The 16,223-nt window shown below is 37.1% G+C and overlaps 2 protein-coding genes across 2 annotated transcripts; one reads left to right on the forward strand and one right to left on the reverse strand.

The window, feature by feature from the left end:
- Positions 1-208: 208 nt before the first annotated feature.
- Positions 209-8,892, reverse strand: LOC124541979 (116 kDa U5 small nuclear ribonucleoprotein component). Its single transcript, XM_047119927.1, has 16 exons — positions 8,598-8,892; positions 8,224-8,453; positions 7,711-7,962; positions 7,272-7,529; positions 6,800-7,038; positions 6,274-6,407; positions 5,814-6,000; positions 5,138-5,278; positions 4,739-4,951; positions 3,910-4,045; positions 2,881-3,079; positions 2,010-2,152; positions 1,500-1,636; positions 747-867; positions 469-661; positions 209-379 (listed from the first exon to the last, which is right to left on the reverse strand). The coding sequence occupies exons 1-16, from the start codon at positions 8,786-8,788 to the stop codon at positions 226-228; spliced, it is 2,928 nt and encodes a 975-aa protein (XP_046975883.1). The 5' UTR covers positions 8,789-8,892; the 3' UTR covers positions 209-225.
- Positions 8,893-9,136: 244 nt separating this feature from the next.
- LOC124541990 (nucleolar complex protein 4 homolog A) lies at positions 9,137-15,781 on the forward strand. The gene is made up of 10 exons (XM_047119939.1): positions 9,137-9,312; positions 9,408-9,516; positions 10,550-10,752; positions 10,959-11,089; positions 11,339-11,481; positions 12,260-12,457; positions 12,619-12,790; positions 12,953-13,119; positions 13,311-13,498; positions 14,279-15,781. Exons 1-10 carry the CDS (start codon positions 9,190-9,192, stop codon positions 14,396-14,398), a joined length of 1,554 nt encoding a protein of 517 aa, XP_046975895.1. The 5' UTR covers positions 9,137-9,189; the 3' UTR covers positions 14,399-15,781.
- Positions 15,782-16,223: the final 442 nt, after the last annotated feature.

The following is a 16,223-nucleotide window of genomic DNA, read 5'->3' on the forward strand; positions in this document are numbered from 1 at the left end:
GGCATTATAAAGGAACGAATATATTATCTTATCAATTAATTATTCAGTTTGTTTTCTAATAAAATGAAGAAGTAATGGCATTCATAATAATTGTACTTTGTACTTTACTTTGTTTGATTTTATCAACAACCTCTGGTTATGGTACATAATTAGGAACTGCAAACGAGAAATGAGGTATTTTCGAAATAACAAAAAAATAAAAAAATAAAATAGAATATTTTTATTTTAATTAAATTGTACATCCTGTCTGGCGAGCTCCAACAACATGGGATCGTCGAAGAACTTGTTGATGGACACATCCTCACTCAGACCTTTCCGTCTTCGAGTCTTAATCATAAACTCTCGCGCTAAATGCGTTGCGGGCTGCGGCTCAAGAGGTCTGGAAAATAACATTATTAAATAAATATTATACATATAAAAAATGGACTATACTTCGTCAATTAGGATTTAATTTAATAATTAATATACCGAATAACGATGCTCTTGTCGAGAGGATCGCCGGGAACTATCTGCCAATGGTGGAAAACCTGCAGGCAAAAAGCCTGACCCTGCGTGTGAGTACGCAGGTCCGTTTCGAAGCCGAAGGAATCTATTGCGGGTACGAACGCCTTTATGGTGTACAGTGGAGAGCCTGGCACCGGTGCGTCTTGAGTCACGTGACCTGAGGATGATAAATTTAATGATTGTATTTTGTTTATTTTTTGCACAGAACATCAAGAAGTACTTGACAAATGAGGAATCATTACCTCTACGTTTGGCTAGTACAGTGTAGACTGCGGAGACGCAGTCGGCGGGAGCCTGTACTTCGACAAACAGATATGGCTCCATCAGACGTGGAGTGGCCATCAGGAATGCTGAATATGCTACCTGCAAGTGAAATACTATTGCAAATAAAATATTAAACAAATATACGACGCAAAGTGACTTCCGTATATAAAAATCTGATATTTGTATAATGTATAAAAGTTGCGCCAAATGATTTTTTTCAAATATACATTATAATTAATTTACTTTTTCCCTATGAAGCACTTAAATTATAGTGCAGTCAAAGATATGATACTTGTAGCACTATTTTTAATAATTCGGGCAGTAAATATACAACAACAGTCTGTAAATTACCACTGCTGGGCTAAAGGCCTCCTCTCCCTTAGAGGAGAAGGTTTGGAACATATTCCACCACGCTGTTCCAATGCGGGTTGGTGGAATACACATGTGGTAGAATTTCTAGGAAATTTGTCACATGCATTGCTCACGATGTTTTCCTTCACCGCTGAGCACGAGATGAATTATAAAGATAAATTAAGCACATGAATCAGCGGTGCTTGCCTGGGCTTGAACCCGCAATCATCGGTTAAGGTGCACGCGTTCTAACCACTGGGCCATCTCGACTGCTTCGCAGTAAATATAACAAACTATTTTAGAAGTGGTGTGGAATCAGACTTATTAGCTTGTTTAGAATTCTTTAAGAGGCATTGGTAATAATAAAGTGGCTGCATTACCCGCCTGGCCGTGGGTATGATCTGGCCGCCGCCGCGGTGCAGCGGCTCCTGCGCGATGACGGCGTCCAGTATCTTGAACTTGACGTTGCGGATTGGCTCCTCGCACAGCGGACCCTCTCTCGTGCCCCATTGGAAACCTGCCGATTTATTTCATCCTTGTAGAGTAGGAAACAAAAAGTTGACACTGGTAAGGTAAGAAGTGGTCACCTTAGCTTACAGACTCGATATGAACAAATACGATGCACTTCTTATGCAGTGTATGAATAGTTAATATTTATAATTTACTTAATTGCTTGTTTAATGCATGAATTAGTTTTAAGTGGAAACTTGATTGGTGTGTGAACGAATTAATTGCTTTATAATGTATGTGGTGTATACTGTATGTTTCCCAATTATAATAAAATAAATAAATACACTATGTACTGCCCAGTATGGGATCGTCTCTGGAGCTTGTGGTTAAACTGACATTCTTTTTGCCGAAACCGAACATTAAATGACTAAAGCCCGTACCTTGCACGATACTATCTTTGACAGAGGCCAACAGATGTTTGTCGACTTCCGAAGGCAGGGTGTCGTCAACGAGGATGTTTGGGCCCGTCGCGTCGGGGCCGAACGCCCAGATGGAACGCGCCGCTAACAAGTCCCAATCGTATCTGGAGATTATAGAAAAAAACACACATACATATTATTTTGTACTATTGTACTGAGACATAAAGCTATATTTTTTTACATTATTAGACTAAATATTATCAAAATAAACTTTATTTATAGTAAGCTTTTTCAAGCACTTCTGAAGCTACCAGCTTTACTTAATTGTTAAATGAGTTAGGAAAATAGATTCTACCGTGAAAAACCGACAAGAAACTCAGTAGTTACTCATTTTTAACATTTAAAAAATATAGTCATGTTAGTTAAATAAACGGATGACCAAATCAAACGTCCTTTTGACAAGGTCCAACGAGAAAAAATGATCACTATATTCTAACATTTCTGCGCTTCTCACATTGATATATCATTGAGTAAGGCATTATAGTCGTGAGTGTATGAGTCGAGATGGCCCAGTGGTTAGAACGCGTGCATCTTAACCGATGATTGCGGGTTCAAACCCAGGCAAGCACCGCTGATTCATGTGCTTATTTGTCTTTATAATTCATCTCGTGCTCAGCGGTGAAGGAAAACATCGTGAGGAAACCTGCATGTGACAAATTTCATAGAAATTCTGCCACATGTGTATTCCACCAACCCGCATTGGAACAGCGTGGTGGAATATGTTCCAAACCTTCTCCTCAAAGGGAGAGGAGGCCCTTAGCCCAGCAGTGGGAATTTACAGGCTTTTACTTTACTTTACTTTTAAGGCATTATATGGGACTGGTGGTCTCACTTGGTCTGGAAGAACTCCCCGAGGCGGCGGCGGTCCCAGGCCACGCACACGGCGCCCGCCTCGATGTCCTCGGCCAGGCCGCGCTCCAGCGGCTCGGCGATCATGGTCAGCTTGTTGCGCTTGTTGGGCGTCTCCGCGAAGCACTTCAGCGACGACGTCTCCACCACCGTCTCGCAGAACGACACCACCGGGTCCGCCACTGCGCACCACAAGCCAACTTACACTATACAAGTTGTTGTTTTTTGTCTAATATCAAGACGTCTTAATGATATATGGATATGCTTACCCGGACTGACAATGTGAATATAAAATTCAATCAGAAAAATCCGGTTCAATACAAAAAAGCAGACTTTTGACTTGTCATTTTAGAGAATAAGCTATTTGACAATGCGAAAAATAAATTGTGAATTATTGTAATCAGTGTATATTATGAGTTTAAAAATGGTTATATACTAACGAAACTTGAAAATAATACTTAATTTATTCAAAAATGAATAAATAAAAATGCATTTTTTCAAACGTTTGTCACGTGACGCAAAACGCTCCTGATTGGCCGGGCTTATGATGAAGTCACTTTCTTGTAAACCTTGCTTTTCTACTATATGTACCACAGATTAAAATACAGCAAAGTGGCGTCACCGACCCCACTGCAGCGCCATATTATCCAAGTAGCGTTTTTGCGCATTATTTAAATATGGAATTTTTAATATGATATTTTTCGCCAAATATGTAAGAAAAAGAAAGAAATAAAAAAATCAACTTTTACTGAGTTCCATAACCTCTACTAAATAATATAAAATGGCTTTTAAAAACCACTCAAATAGCCTATTATAATAAGTAAAGCTACCTTTGCGGAATTTAGATTCTACTGGGAAGAACTGGCATGATACTCAGTAATTCAACAAGTACCAGCTTTATACTTTTACTATCACCGAAGCTCTAGCTAAAACGACAAGGAGACATAATCATCATCAGACAGACTCTCAATAGGTTTCCTCCGGTATCGCATGGTCTGGCAAGAGGCTGTACCTTTGATGTCGATCTCGGAGTACATGTTCCTCAAGTCGTGCATGACGCAGTCGAGGTAGAGCTCGCCGGTGCCGAGCACCACGTGCTCGCCGCTCTCCTCCACGCGCGTCGACAGCACCGGGTACGACTTGTTCACCTGCGACATTATATACAATATATTATCTTCCAAAACATTTTTATACATAGTTCCTTGGGTGGTTTAAAAAAAAATAATATTAAAAAGATATTAGCCACTCAACGTTCATTCATTAAACTGGATATCTTAATATTTTCAACGTGTCAATATACATTACCATTAAAATTACAACCTTTTAGTTAATACCATTTGCGTCTTCTGTTTTTTTCGTTATCTTACTAAATAAATAATTGAGTCGAGATGGCCCAGTGTTATTAATTAGTCTTTATAATTCATCTCGTGCTCAGCGGTGAAGGAAAACATCGTGAGGAAACCTGCATGTGACAAATTTCATAGAAATTCTGCCACATGGCATTCCACCAACCCGCATTGGAATAGCGTGGTGGAATATGTTCCAAAACCTTCTCCTCAAAGGGAGAGGAGGCCTCTAGCCCAGCAGTGGGAATTTACAGGCTGTTGTTGTTGTTGTTGTTACTAAATAATGTAATTACCAAAATTTACGAAATACATGAATTAATGTTACCATAACTAAAAAAACATGGGTCTCTAAAGGAGAAATAAATAGGCCAATCAGAGCCAGAAGATTATTGTAGATTATTAGAGAATATCAATATTAACCAATGAGATGTACCCTGAAATTTTATTAAAACTCAAAGTAATTGTTCCATATTGGTTTTATAGCTGGTTTCTTACCTTCCTCAGACCGTCCAACATTTTTGGCAGCTCGGAAGGGTTAACGGGTTCGACGGCAATTTTGACAACAGCCTGTGTGTTGAAGCGGAGAGGTTTGAACGTATGTAACTCCTCGTCTTCATCAGCCGACACCAGGGTGCACGTCTTCACTATTGGTTGGTCTATGCCCTCTATGAGCGCCCAGCAACCAGCGGGCACACGATTTAATTCCACCTACAAATAACAAACAGGAACTTATTATTACAATAACTAATTTCAGGGTGTGCATTATAGAACAGGACAAAGCTTAATAATGTATTCCGTGACCTGTTCTATAGGCTATTTGACTGGTTTTTAAAATCATATTTAAAAAGTATCAAATATAATGTAATGTAAAGTATAGTAACGTATGGGTGTCACCTTGTAGCGCGCCTCGTAGATCCAGAGGCGGCCCACGCTCATGACGCGCGAGTCCTCCTCGTCCTGCGTGCTGTAGTTCTCCCCCAGCACGCGCACGCTCTGCCCCGCGTACAGCGTGCCCGACATGATGCGCGCCAGCACCTATCGGTTTGCAAAGCAATGTAGTCTTTTTATTTAGCTCGCAGTTTCGAAACATCCACCTTTCGTGGTAATTTGATGCCGGTCTGATCATAACTTTGTCATATTTTTAGTCAAAACTTTATTGCAGAGTTTAGGTTTCTTTTTTACGAGCATACGGGCCACCTGATGGTATGCGGTCACTACCGCCCATAGACAATGGTGTTCTAAGAAATATTAATCATTTCTTACATCGTCAATGCGCCACCAACCTTGGGTTATCAAATCTAAGATTATACGTCCCTTGTGCCTGTAGTTACCTTGGCTCACTCACCCTTCGAACCAGAACACAACAGTATGGTTGTTTGGTTATATATGTGACGAGTGGGTGGCACCTAACTATACGGGCTTACACAAATTCCTACCACCAAAGTTAAGTAAAGTTAGTAAATATGACCGCAATAGGGCTGTTATAGGTCAAAATCAGCTGATGACGCATCGGGTGACCAGTATGCGTTAATAATTTAGTGAGTCAGGAAAAGTTTCAACCACGGCTCACCAGGAAGAAGGTGCAGTCGTCGGTGGGGTACATCTTGGTGGTGTGCGCCACGAGGCGGGCGGCCTGGTCGCAGCGCGCCATGTCGGCGTGCAGCGCGCCCGCCGCGCCGCGGTACGCGTGCGCCACCTTGCGCGGCGCCGCGCCCAGCGGCGACGGCACGTGCCGCACGCACATGTCCACGAACCCGCTGCGACACACGCCGCGTCACTCTCTCTTGTACACTTATTTCATCAAAGTTATTAATTTCGGGATATTTACCAGATCTAGGTATCTACCCGCACACTTCAGTCTCGTGAACAAGACATTCGTAGACAATGTCGAAATATCGAGCACCACCGAACAAAAATAAAAAACATGGTAAATATCCCGAAATTAATAACTTTAATAATAAAAATAACCATGTTAATTTAAAATCCACTTGTTTCATCATATCATATTTTGTCAATGTGATTTTTTTTACCAGAAATCTCCGAAGAACCGGCTACACACGAGGCGCAATAGCGGCCGGACGTTGAGCTTTGATTCCAGCTTCGTAAGTTTGATGCCCAGCTCGTCCAGCACTGCTGGCAGAGTGTCGTCAACGTCACCGACCACCTATAATAAAAAATAAATATCATCATCATAATTTTATTGTTTTATTCATATACCCCCCCCCCCCCTTGAGTCGAGATGGCCCAGTGGTTAGAACGCGTGCATCTGTACCGATGATTGCGGGTTCAAGCCCAGGCAAGCACCGCTGATTCATGTGCTTAATTTGTCTTTATAATTCATCTCGTGCTCAGCGGTAAAGGAAAACATCGTGAGGAAACCTGCATATGACAAATTTCATAGAAATTCTGCCACATGTGTATTCCACCAACCCGCATTGGAACAGTGTGGTGGAATATGTTCCAAACCTTCTCCTCAAAGGGAAAGGAGGCCTTTAGCCCAGCAGTGGGAATTTACAGGCTGTTGTTGTAATATACCCCTTATTGTATGTTAATTACCTGTGCAAAAATTTTGTATAGTGGTTCCAAAATGAATTCCACGAAGCTCCTCTGTGCGGAAGCATGCGGCTGCTTCTTAGTGAATCGTCTGGTCTTAGCATTGAAGTACACGTCTCCCCACAGCCACGCCGCCATGTCGGACGCTCGCAGGCCGCAGTCGTGAGCGTTGGCGTACATCGCAGCGAATGATTCCAAAGTGAAGCAAACGTCATACAACGAAGACGCAAAACATACGTTGCCTGGAAAGATAAATTGAGGGTAAGTATTGATTGATACATAGGAATTTAATTTAAAAGTATAATAAATTTTAAATAAGCAGATATTATATTATACTCAAATTTAAATTCATCAAAGCAAAGTGCATGGATACAAAATACACGGTAAAATAGAAAAACCGAAAGTTAGTTTCGATTATCTTTATTTGAAGCTTAATATAATGATTTAAAAAGAATTATGTTTTATATATAAATACCTAGTAATGGCGAGAAAATTATCGCAGGCTCATCTGGATTGTCTTGAGGTTGATTGGTTTCAACCATTGCATTCACCTCATCAATAATATGACGTAATTTGTAATAGGCATCCGCGGGAGGTAGCTTCAGCTCTAATACGAGTCTGTCAATCTTATTTATACATAGAGTGAGGGGAACACGTTCCTGAATTGCGTGACGGAGGAGGCGTTCTGTGTTCAACATTATTCCTTCAGCGGCGTCAACAAACAGTACAGCACCTTAAAATAAATTTTCATTAATAACTTTGTCAATATACAATAAATTAAAAAAATAGAAGTAAAAATCTAAAGCCTAATTTTGCAGATTTATTATATACAAATCTGAATTCCTTGTAAATAGTATTACTATTAATACTAGAATATTGTCTGATAAACTAAATGTTAAAAGATTGGTACTCACCATCTGATATCCTGAGGGCAGCTGTGACCTCATCACTAAAATTAACATGCCCTGGAGTATCCATAATGTTCAATAAGTGAGACTTGCCCTTAATATCTTTTAAAAGCAATGTAACAGGCATAGATTTGATAGACACCCCACGCTCTTGCTCTACAAACAGAGTGTCTGTGTACCGCATAGGTATTGTTGTCTCATTGTTGATTGTGCTAGGGTGAGTCTGACGAATAAGACAATCCACAAAGGATGTTTTGCCTGAAATTAACAAAAAATATAATCATTAACCAATATGATATCATTTGTTTAAATAAATTTTCATTAAAAAAGTATACATAAGTAACATTTAAAGTATTAAGTTTTTATTTAATACCTTTAAAAGGTTTTTTTAAGGGGAGAATAGTTTAGAAACATACATTATTTTTATTTAGAAGAAGATTTGAGTATTCTCTACTGAGGATCCATAAGAGATGAGATAAGTGTAGGTAATATATTTTTAAATTTGAATTAAATACAAACCATTATGTAAATGTCCCATAAGAGTGACATTTCTTATTAAATTTGTGTTATCAAGCATATCTGCTAAATACTCCATATCATATGTCGTTTCAGGCAGATGCTGCTCTTGCATCTGAAATTTCTTGTGCTTAATTTGCTCTATAAGCGGTTTGTCTAATGCTTGAGTATCTTCCTCTTGAACTACAGTTTCTACATCTGGTCCATACACTTCAACGGCTTGTGGGTAATATCTAGAATAATTAAAATTGCCATATAATAATTTGGTCTTGCACATCTATGAAGACGTTTATAAGAACAAGCTAACAAGCAAGGACTTAAAACTATTGTGCAGTATTATATTAACGGCACCCCTTTATACAATGTGATCACTTTACCGTTTATCTTCATGTAGTACAACAGACATTGGGGCAACTTCAGGTTCAGCGTCTGCGTCCTCGTCTTCTTCCATAGCATCTTCATCAGCATCGCGATTATCTTGTCCGTAAACACTCTGTTCATCATCAGAATCGGATTCAAGGTCTGGCCCAATGTAATTGCCAAATTCGTCATATAAATCACCGTCCATCCTGTATTATTTTATATTTATTACAATTCTAAAATAATATAAAAGACGCAAACAAAACAAACGCCGCTATTTGACATATAACCTAAAAGGTAGAAGCTTAAATGACAAATCTAATCACTTATCACTTGATTTGCTTGTCTATTGCTCCTTATTACAGATGATTAAACTGGACTCGATAAATACACAATTAACTGCAAAAGTTATGTTTTTAAATAATCAGATCTCTTAAAATAGTATGTTTAATGATATTAACGATTGAAAAAATCTAATAGTCTAAAAAGGAAATATGTATATTTCAAAATACGGCAAATGATAAAAATACATTAGTAGGGTGGGGTGAGTTTTATAAATGTAATAATGAGTCTGTGCCGCCTGTGCTTAAAGTCTTTTTGAATACAAAAATGGCTGCTGTTCAACCAAATTTATCGAAAATGATTTCAGCACAGCTACGCAATAAAGCAAATGAGTTTTTAAACTCACGAAAACATGCTAATAATCTCGCTGATATCCTACAAATGTTTGAGGTAAGCTTATTTAACCCATGCTTTATTTGTTTTGAATAAGAAAATTGCGTCTTAGGTTACGATTCCGATGTTAACTATTTTTCATTTAATTTCAGGCTGAAACCGAGAATTATACACCGCTGCTGCTTACCATAGAAGTCATATTCACGGAGCTATTAAAAAGAGGCGATTTAATTCAACACATCGTCCCGTTGAAACCAATAGGTATGTTAAGCGGTAAAGTGTATTGTCATGATAAAAATATTGATTTTGTCCCGAAATATACTCTTAGAGGAAAAATTCTTCCTTAACAAATTCGAAGGCTTATATATTTTAGAAGCCTTTACGGAATGTATTGGCTAAAAGTAATAAATTATCCGTGAATTTGCCTAAATCGAAGTTTATAAATGCGTCATTTTAGCTTATATAAAATCAAGGATCGACAGTAGACCTGTAGACAGATGTATCCTCGTGTAAGCAGTCTAATTACGGAATAATCGATCTTTTATATAAAATAATTTTATTAAAGACAATGGATGGAATTTCTTAATGACTAAAATAATTAAGCTGATGCTATAAGGCCATTGTTTTACTCATTTACTCAGTGCTTATAAATTAAAATTATTTATAATAAATTGTCTTTTTAAAATCCATTCTAAATAACAAATATGAAAACTAATAATTGTTCTATTTACTGTTTTTTGTGTTATTTTTTTTTTACACAACATAATAAATATGCCATGTGTTCTTGGCTCTTGCTTCTATAATATTTTAAGAAATTTTTTCTAATATATTATGTACCATAAACAAGTTGTATGTACAAATATGTACAAAAGTGATGTCGGCTTACTGAAATCCTTATTTTTTTTTATATGATACAAGAAAATGACGTTGATAAACTAGATATAGTTCTTATTGAATAACCATTAATTGTGAATTAACCCATCATGCTAGCTCATAATATTTTTCTGAATTCTATATTGGTTAAAGGATAAAAGAGACTAGGTAAAAACCAAACAATTTCTTTGATTTTAATGGAATGTGTTGTATTATTGCTAGCGTATGAATTATAAATGTGAGAGTGCTTTTATTATTATTATTTGTTTTTTATATTTAACTTTTCTATTCAACTAAGCGTATGTTATAAATTCAAATAGAATGTCTTTATTTAATTTTAATTAAAATAGAGATTCTGTGTTACATTTAATAATGTCAAAATGCCTGCATTATAAGATTTTAATGTAATATGTTCTGCCAGACCACAGCCCAGAAGCAGAATACACAAGATGGCTGTGCGAATGTTACGAAGCAGCCATTGTTCGTGCACTAGAATGTATGAGGCGTGGCAAGACCAGCTCACGCCTCCAAGCTCTTGTGACAGCTTGCAAACTGCTGCAGGCTGAAGGGAAGCATCCATTAGAACATACTACTGGCTACTTTTTCCCTTCTGTTAGACTTAAGGTATAAACTCAATGATACTATTTATTAGTGTTTATTAATTATTCTTTTTCCTTGAATTTCAATACACTTTATACTGGTGACATATATATGTGTTATGAAGTGTGAAAACCTAATTTTCAGGTTTTCTGGTTTCTGATATTCTTTACATTTTATGAGTTGATGTGTATTTTATTGTAATTTCACTAATTATATAATGTTTTTATCAGAATATTTTCTTGGTGCTTCTTGACTCTGAAACTTCAATGTCGGCGCCAATCACACGATTTCAAGAATTCACGGAATATAGAGACATGCAACAACATGGTCTCAAAGTACTCGCTGCACTCGCATTTCGGAAGTAAGAATATTCGCACAATTCATTACCTTGTTATGCTTTTATGTATATACCTTACTATAAAGCTAAGAAGCTTGTATGTCGCAATTTCTATAAAGTCGAGTTAGATTGGATGGATGGATGGTTTTCATTTAAATATTTTTTATAAATCAAACTAATATGATAAACTATTTTTTCAATTACAAAATAGAACAATTGCAATTCAGTAACAATAATTGAACTAACTAAAACAGTATTTTGTGTTTGTTTTAGATCTCCATCACCTATTTACATGCAAAACTTTTTGGAACTTTTAGACAAACTTTTAGCAGCAAAGATCCCCTTGGATAATAAAGGAAAGGGTAAAGACAGAGACAATGATGAGAATGAAATGAAAGTGCTGTGTGCTTCTGAAGGTGAGATAGTTTTACTGTTCATTATTATGGAGTCATAATATGCAGCATGTTTATAGTAAACTAGCGGTCGCCCGCGGTTTCGCCCGCGTAGATAATGGTTCATAATCAGTCTTCTAATATCCCTACTGCTGAGGCACGGTCACATTTGAAGAATTACTGCAACCGGCGCTTGGATCTATTGTGATAAACCTCCAATTCGTGATCACAACACCTTAGCCAGACCAACATCAGCCACGAATCTGATGAGGTTCTTAGGGTCGGAGGCCATTATACCCTCTAATGACCGGAGTTAGAACATTTTATAGTTCTATCTTTTAGTTTTAGTACTTTTGTTTAGGCATCATACACAAAAAATCAACTTTTTTGGTAGATTTTTTTCCTTTTTTGTCCGAAAAACGCAAAATATCTTACGGAACCCTATTTTTTTTCAAAATAAAATTTAGCCTATGTTATGCGGGATTAATTTAGCTTTCGAATAGTGAAAGATTTTTTAAAATCGGTCCAGTAGTTTTTGAGCCTATTCATTACAACCAAACAAACAAAGTTTTCCTCTTTATAATATTAGTGTACATAATCCAATGATTATGTCAAGTCATTTACCATATGAATCTATACTAATATTATAAGTGTAGAAAGAATTCTTCTTTGTCTATTTATAAAATCACTTGAATGTAGTTTGTAAGCTGTATAAGATCAGAATATAATTCACGAAAAATGCCTCCAACATCAATAACTACTAAAAAAGTTCTATATAAATGATTCTATGAATTATTTTCAGGCAAGCCTAATTTCCCGTACAATCCGGCTGTGTGTCGTCGATTTGCCAATCGTTGCTGGAGCTTCGCGTGTCAGTGGCCGCTGTGCGAAGAGCCGCGCACCCATCGCCGCGCCTTACTGCTGCTTGTGGAGCGTTTGATGCCACTTCTGAACAGACCCCATCTAGCCACGGACATGCTGTGCGACAGTCTTGATGCGGGTACAATATTATTGAATACTTTTCTAACTGTAATATTCCATTAGACACAATGGTTGTGTTATCTAGCTGCTTAAAACATCCCAAATTAACATATAGTAAATATTTTGTGGTGAAGACTTTGTCACTAAATTGTTCTTTAATCTTGTTTTTTTCTTGATTAGGCGGACCAATCAGCATGCTCGCACTACAGGGCGTACTAGAGCTGGTGCGACACCACAACATTGACTACCCTGATATGTATGATCGTCTTTACGCCATGTTTGAGCCGGAAATGTTTGCCACTCGGTACAAGAAGCGCCTAATGCACCTCACAGACATCTTCCTCAGTTCCACGTGAGTTAACTTTTCAATTGAAATGAAAAGTGCAGTGTTTTGTTATTTGCTTCATTAACATTCTTTTAAATCCAAATTTTAGCCACAAAAGCCAGAATACATCTCGACTTTGAATTGACATATATATATTTTTTAGTAATAGTTCTCTTTTAATTTTTACAGACATTTACCTGAAAGTCTGGTGGCAGCTTTCGCTAAACGTATGTCTCGATTGGCTCTGGTGGGCTCCCCGGAGGACTCTAAAGGTTTACTGCAATTGGTAGCTAATTTGCTACTACGACACCCCGCACTCAAGCGCATGATCTGTTGCGAAGACACCCCAGCTATCAGTGAGTATTAGTCACTTACCATCAAATATCACGCGCATTGTGTAAAATAGACTGCAACTATAGCCCATTGACGTGATGCCTTAATTACTGTGTCCATTCCTAATACAAGCTTCATATTTAACTAAAGAAAAAATGACAAATACTATATAAACAAACATGGCCCCATGTACTAATGAGCCATGTTGCGGCAGTGTCCAACGACCCGTACGTGATGGAGGAGTCGAGCGCGTCGCGGGCGCGCGCGCTGGGCTCGTCGCTGTGGGAGGTGCGCGCGCTGCGCGGCCACTGGGAGGCGGGCGTGGCCGCCGCCGCCGCGCGCGTGCTGGCCGCCGCCGAGCGCGACCCGCCGCTCAGCCTGGCGCTCGAGGAGGACTCGGCGGTCAGTTCTTGCTCTTACATAAACTCGCTTGCCGCTCTCTGGCCCTCCGTGTGCTTGGATCTTAAAAATAACCCACCGGATTTTGCGTTAATATAAAAAGGTCTTCAAAAAGTCCGAAATGGTGTATGTCTTTCTTTTAGGAGTTGCCCCTAACAACCATTTTTAATCCTTTTAATGAGAAACAATAGCTTATTTTTGACAAAGCAATTTTAAGCAATACGACAATATTCCTAAATTAAGTACCTTAAATACATTGTGCATTAAATATAGATCAGTATGGCAGACTCTTTAGTGTGTCATTTAAATATTTTTGAAGATATTACATATTTAAACTTAAGGGATAGTAAACATTAACAGCAGTTTGTCTAATGACTGAAATAGTGTGAATATTGTAAAACATTCTGTAGTATATTTAGATTCAGCATTGCACCCGAGCGAAGCCAAGAGTCGCTATTTATATTTATATAAAGTGGAGTGTAGCATATCCCATTCAGATCGCCGCAAATACCTACATAACATGCGTATTATCCTTTAATCCTATTTGATACTACCATCAGCCCTTCAACATTACAACCACTAGAAAAGTGATACAAAATCAAGACATCAGCAAAAGCATTCCCAAAGGGAGTTGACATCATGCAGCCGGCCAGTCATAGAGCCTGCTCGAATCCTTTTTGTTCAGTGATTGTAAAACATCTTGCTGACCTCAAATAAATCAGATAAGCACAAGTGAGTGATGGTGATGATCTATATATTATTTTTATTTTTTTTATTTTACAGTTATTTGATGCTGAATTGAAGAAGAGGTTCAAGACAATCGAAATAAACTTCATCAGACCACAAACAATGGCACTGCCCTCTGGTGAGAGACTTTTACAGTACTGGGAACTCACCGCTTGAAATCCACCCTGAAAACAATTATATACCAAATACATCCTAAGGTCTAGGAATGATACTTGTGGAGTTTTGTTCTCCATTCAAATCCAGATTGTTTTTTATTTCGACAATTATAAATATTATAATTTTCATTGAAAAGTATTATTAAGCTGAGACAATATCAAAAACAGAAATATCAGAATTGTTTACTAATTTTAACAAAAAACTTAGGATTTATATTACCAACATTCTAGAATGTTCATAAAAGACATCAAAATTAAATGCTCGACATGGATTGATCATTTAATTTTGACGTTGGTATCATGAAGGAAATGACCAAAAAAACATTCTGTCAGATAATATAGGAATTGAAGTATTTTAACACAGAATAATAAATGTGAATAAAATGACCTTGCCGCCAGTCAGCTTCGTCACGTCTTGTCAGAGACATCTGTTTTGGTGTTGTGCTTCCCATATGTATTTTTATTTTACAAAATACTTTACAACAAACCAAACCCTGTGCTGTGTAGTGCACAGAATTACATTTGATAGATAATTTTATACCAAAACAATGTTGCTATCTTATCTTTGATTTTTACAGCAAAGATACAAATTATTCACGTTTATTATTTAGATGGATAATTGATGACCTAAGGGTCGAAAACAATCCCAGTAATATTAGCTATTAATTTATATCTGACATTATTAATTAGATATAAGTATTGACATACATTTTGCACTTAATGGTAAAGTATATTTAATTAGGGAGTTATCATTTTCTTTAACTATGCAAATGTGTGTGATGACTACAAGCGTTTGCGCAACACTGGTCTCGTCCCGAATGAGAATATAAAAATACCAATCCGATAGTGAGCTTTGTTGTTATTTAGTTGGAATTTGTATACTCTATGATTTGGTCAATGTCGGACCATTTGTGATGCTTATTTATTTTTATATTAAGTTAATTTAAGTTTTGTAAAACTATACTAATGTCTGTCGTAAACGACATTAAATTTATAATTCCATTCAAAAAATCTGTTCCTATGACTTTTATTTAATCGTTATAACTTTATAAAAACTGTTTTATCGTTTTATAAAAGAATTAAATATTGATAATAAATTAAAATCACATATGCTTATTGTTGCGCTGAACGCTCGTAAGTTGGAAAATCGTAATTGTTGAAATGCATTTAGACGCTCATATATGGTCATGTATGAAACACAGTCCTATCGAAACCATCAAAGAAGTTGATTAATGGAACTATTTAATTTTTTATACGTTTGGGAGCAAATATTCTACTGAGTATGAAAGGTTCCCTAAGGGTCCGACGTCTAAATGCATTATCACCCGTGTCGTAGTCTTGACATTGAATGGAACAATTAATATTATTAGTCTTCCTTTTTCAATCTTCTTTTATTAACCCTTTACTTCATTCCAATTTTATAATCGTCCCTAACCACCTAGTTAAAGCGCTCTTTGATACGAAATTTCTATTGAGAAATTCACTAAATATATGATTAATTCAAACTGGGTTTTCTGACGACGGCCATATTTATTATTATTGTTGTTATTTTTTGTCGGAGCCTCGCAGTCTGGGTGCGGTGCAACTCCATATGCAATAACAAACCGTACAAATTATATTATTTCAAATAACTGACTATTTATTAAGTTTTATGAATTCTATATCTTGGACCACAGCGTTTGTATCACATAAGGGATGTTTTTGAAGGGTGCGTCCTCTTGCTTCTGTTACGAGTTTTTTGGTAGTCATCATGTTGCAATTTGTTGAAAGTGCGAAATTGAGATTTTTTTTTAAATCAAATATAGCAGCTATCATGCGCCAGAAGC

Source organism: Vanessa cardui, chromosome 2 (assembly GCF_905220365.1).
Source record: "Vanessa cardui chromosome 2, ilVanCard2.1, whole genome shotgun sequence".
NCBI classification, from domain to species: domain Eukaryota; kingdom Metazoa; phylum Arthropoda; class Insecta; order Lepidoptera; family Nymphalidae; genus Vanessa; species Vanessa cardui.

Bases quoted from the DNA above. Each gene is read 5' to 3' on its own strand.
- LOC124541979 (XM_047119927.1), bottom strand. From the start codon at position 8,788: ATGGACGGTGATTTATATGACGAATTTGGCAATTACATTGGGCCAGAC. The intron at 6,408-6,799 runs GTAATTAACATA...TTTTTATTATAG, and splicing joins TATACAAAATTTTTGCACAG to GTGGTCGGTGACGTTGACGA. The intron at 380-468 runs GTATATTAATTA...GTTATTTTCCAG, and splicing joins GACAAGAGCATCGTTATTCG to ACCTCTTGAGCCGCAGCCCG.
- LOC124541990 (XM_047119939.1), top strand. From the start codon at position 9,190: ATGGCTGCTGTTCAACCAAATTTATCGAAAATGATTTCAGCACAGCTA. The intron at 9,313-9,407 runs GTAAGCTTATTT...ATTTAATTTCAG, and splicing joins ATATCCTACAAATGTTTGAG to GCTGAAACCGAGAATTATAC. The intron at 11,090-11,338 runs GTAAGAATATTC...TGTTTGTTTTAG, and splicing joins GCTGCACTCGCATTTCGGAA to ATCTCCATCACCTATTTACA.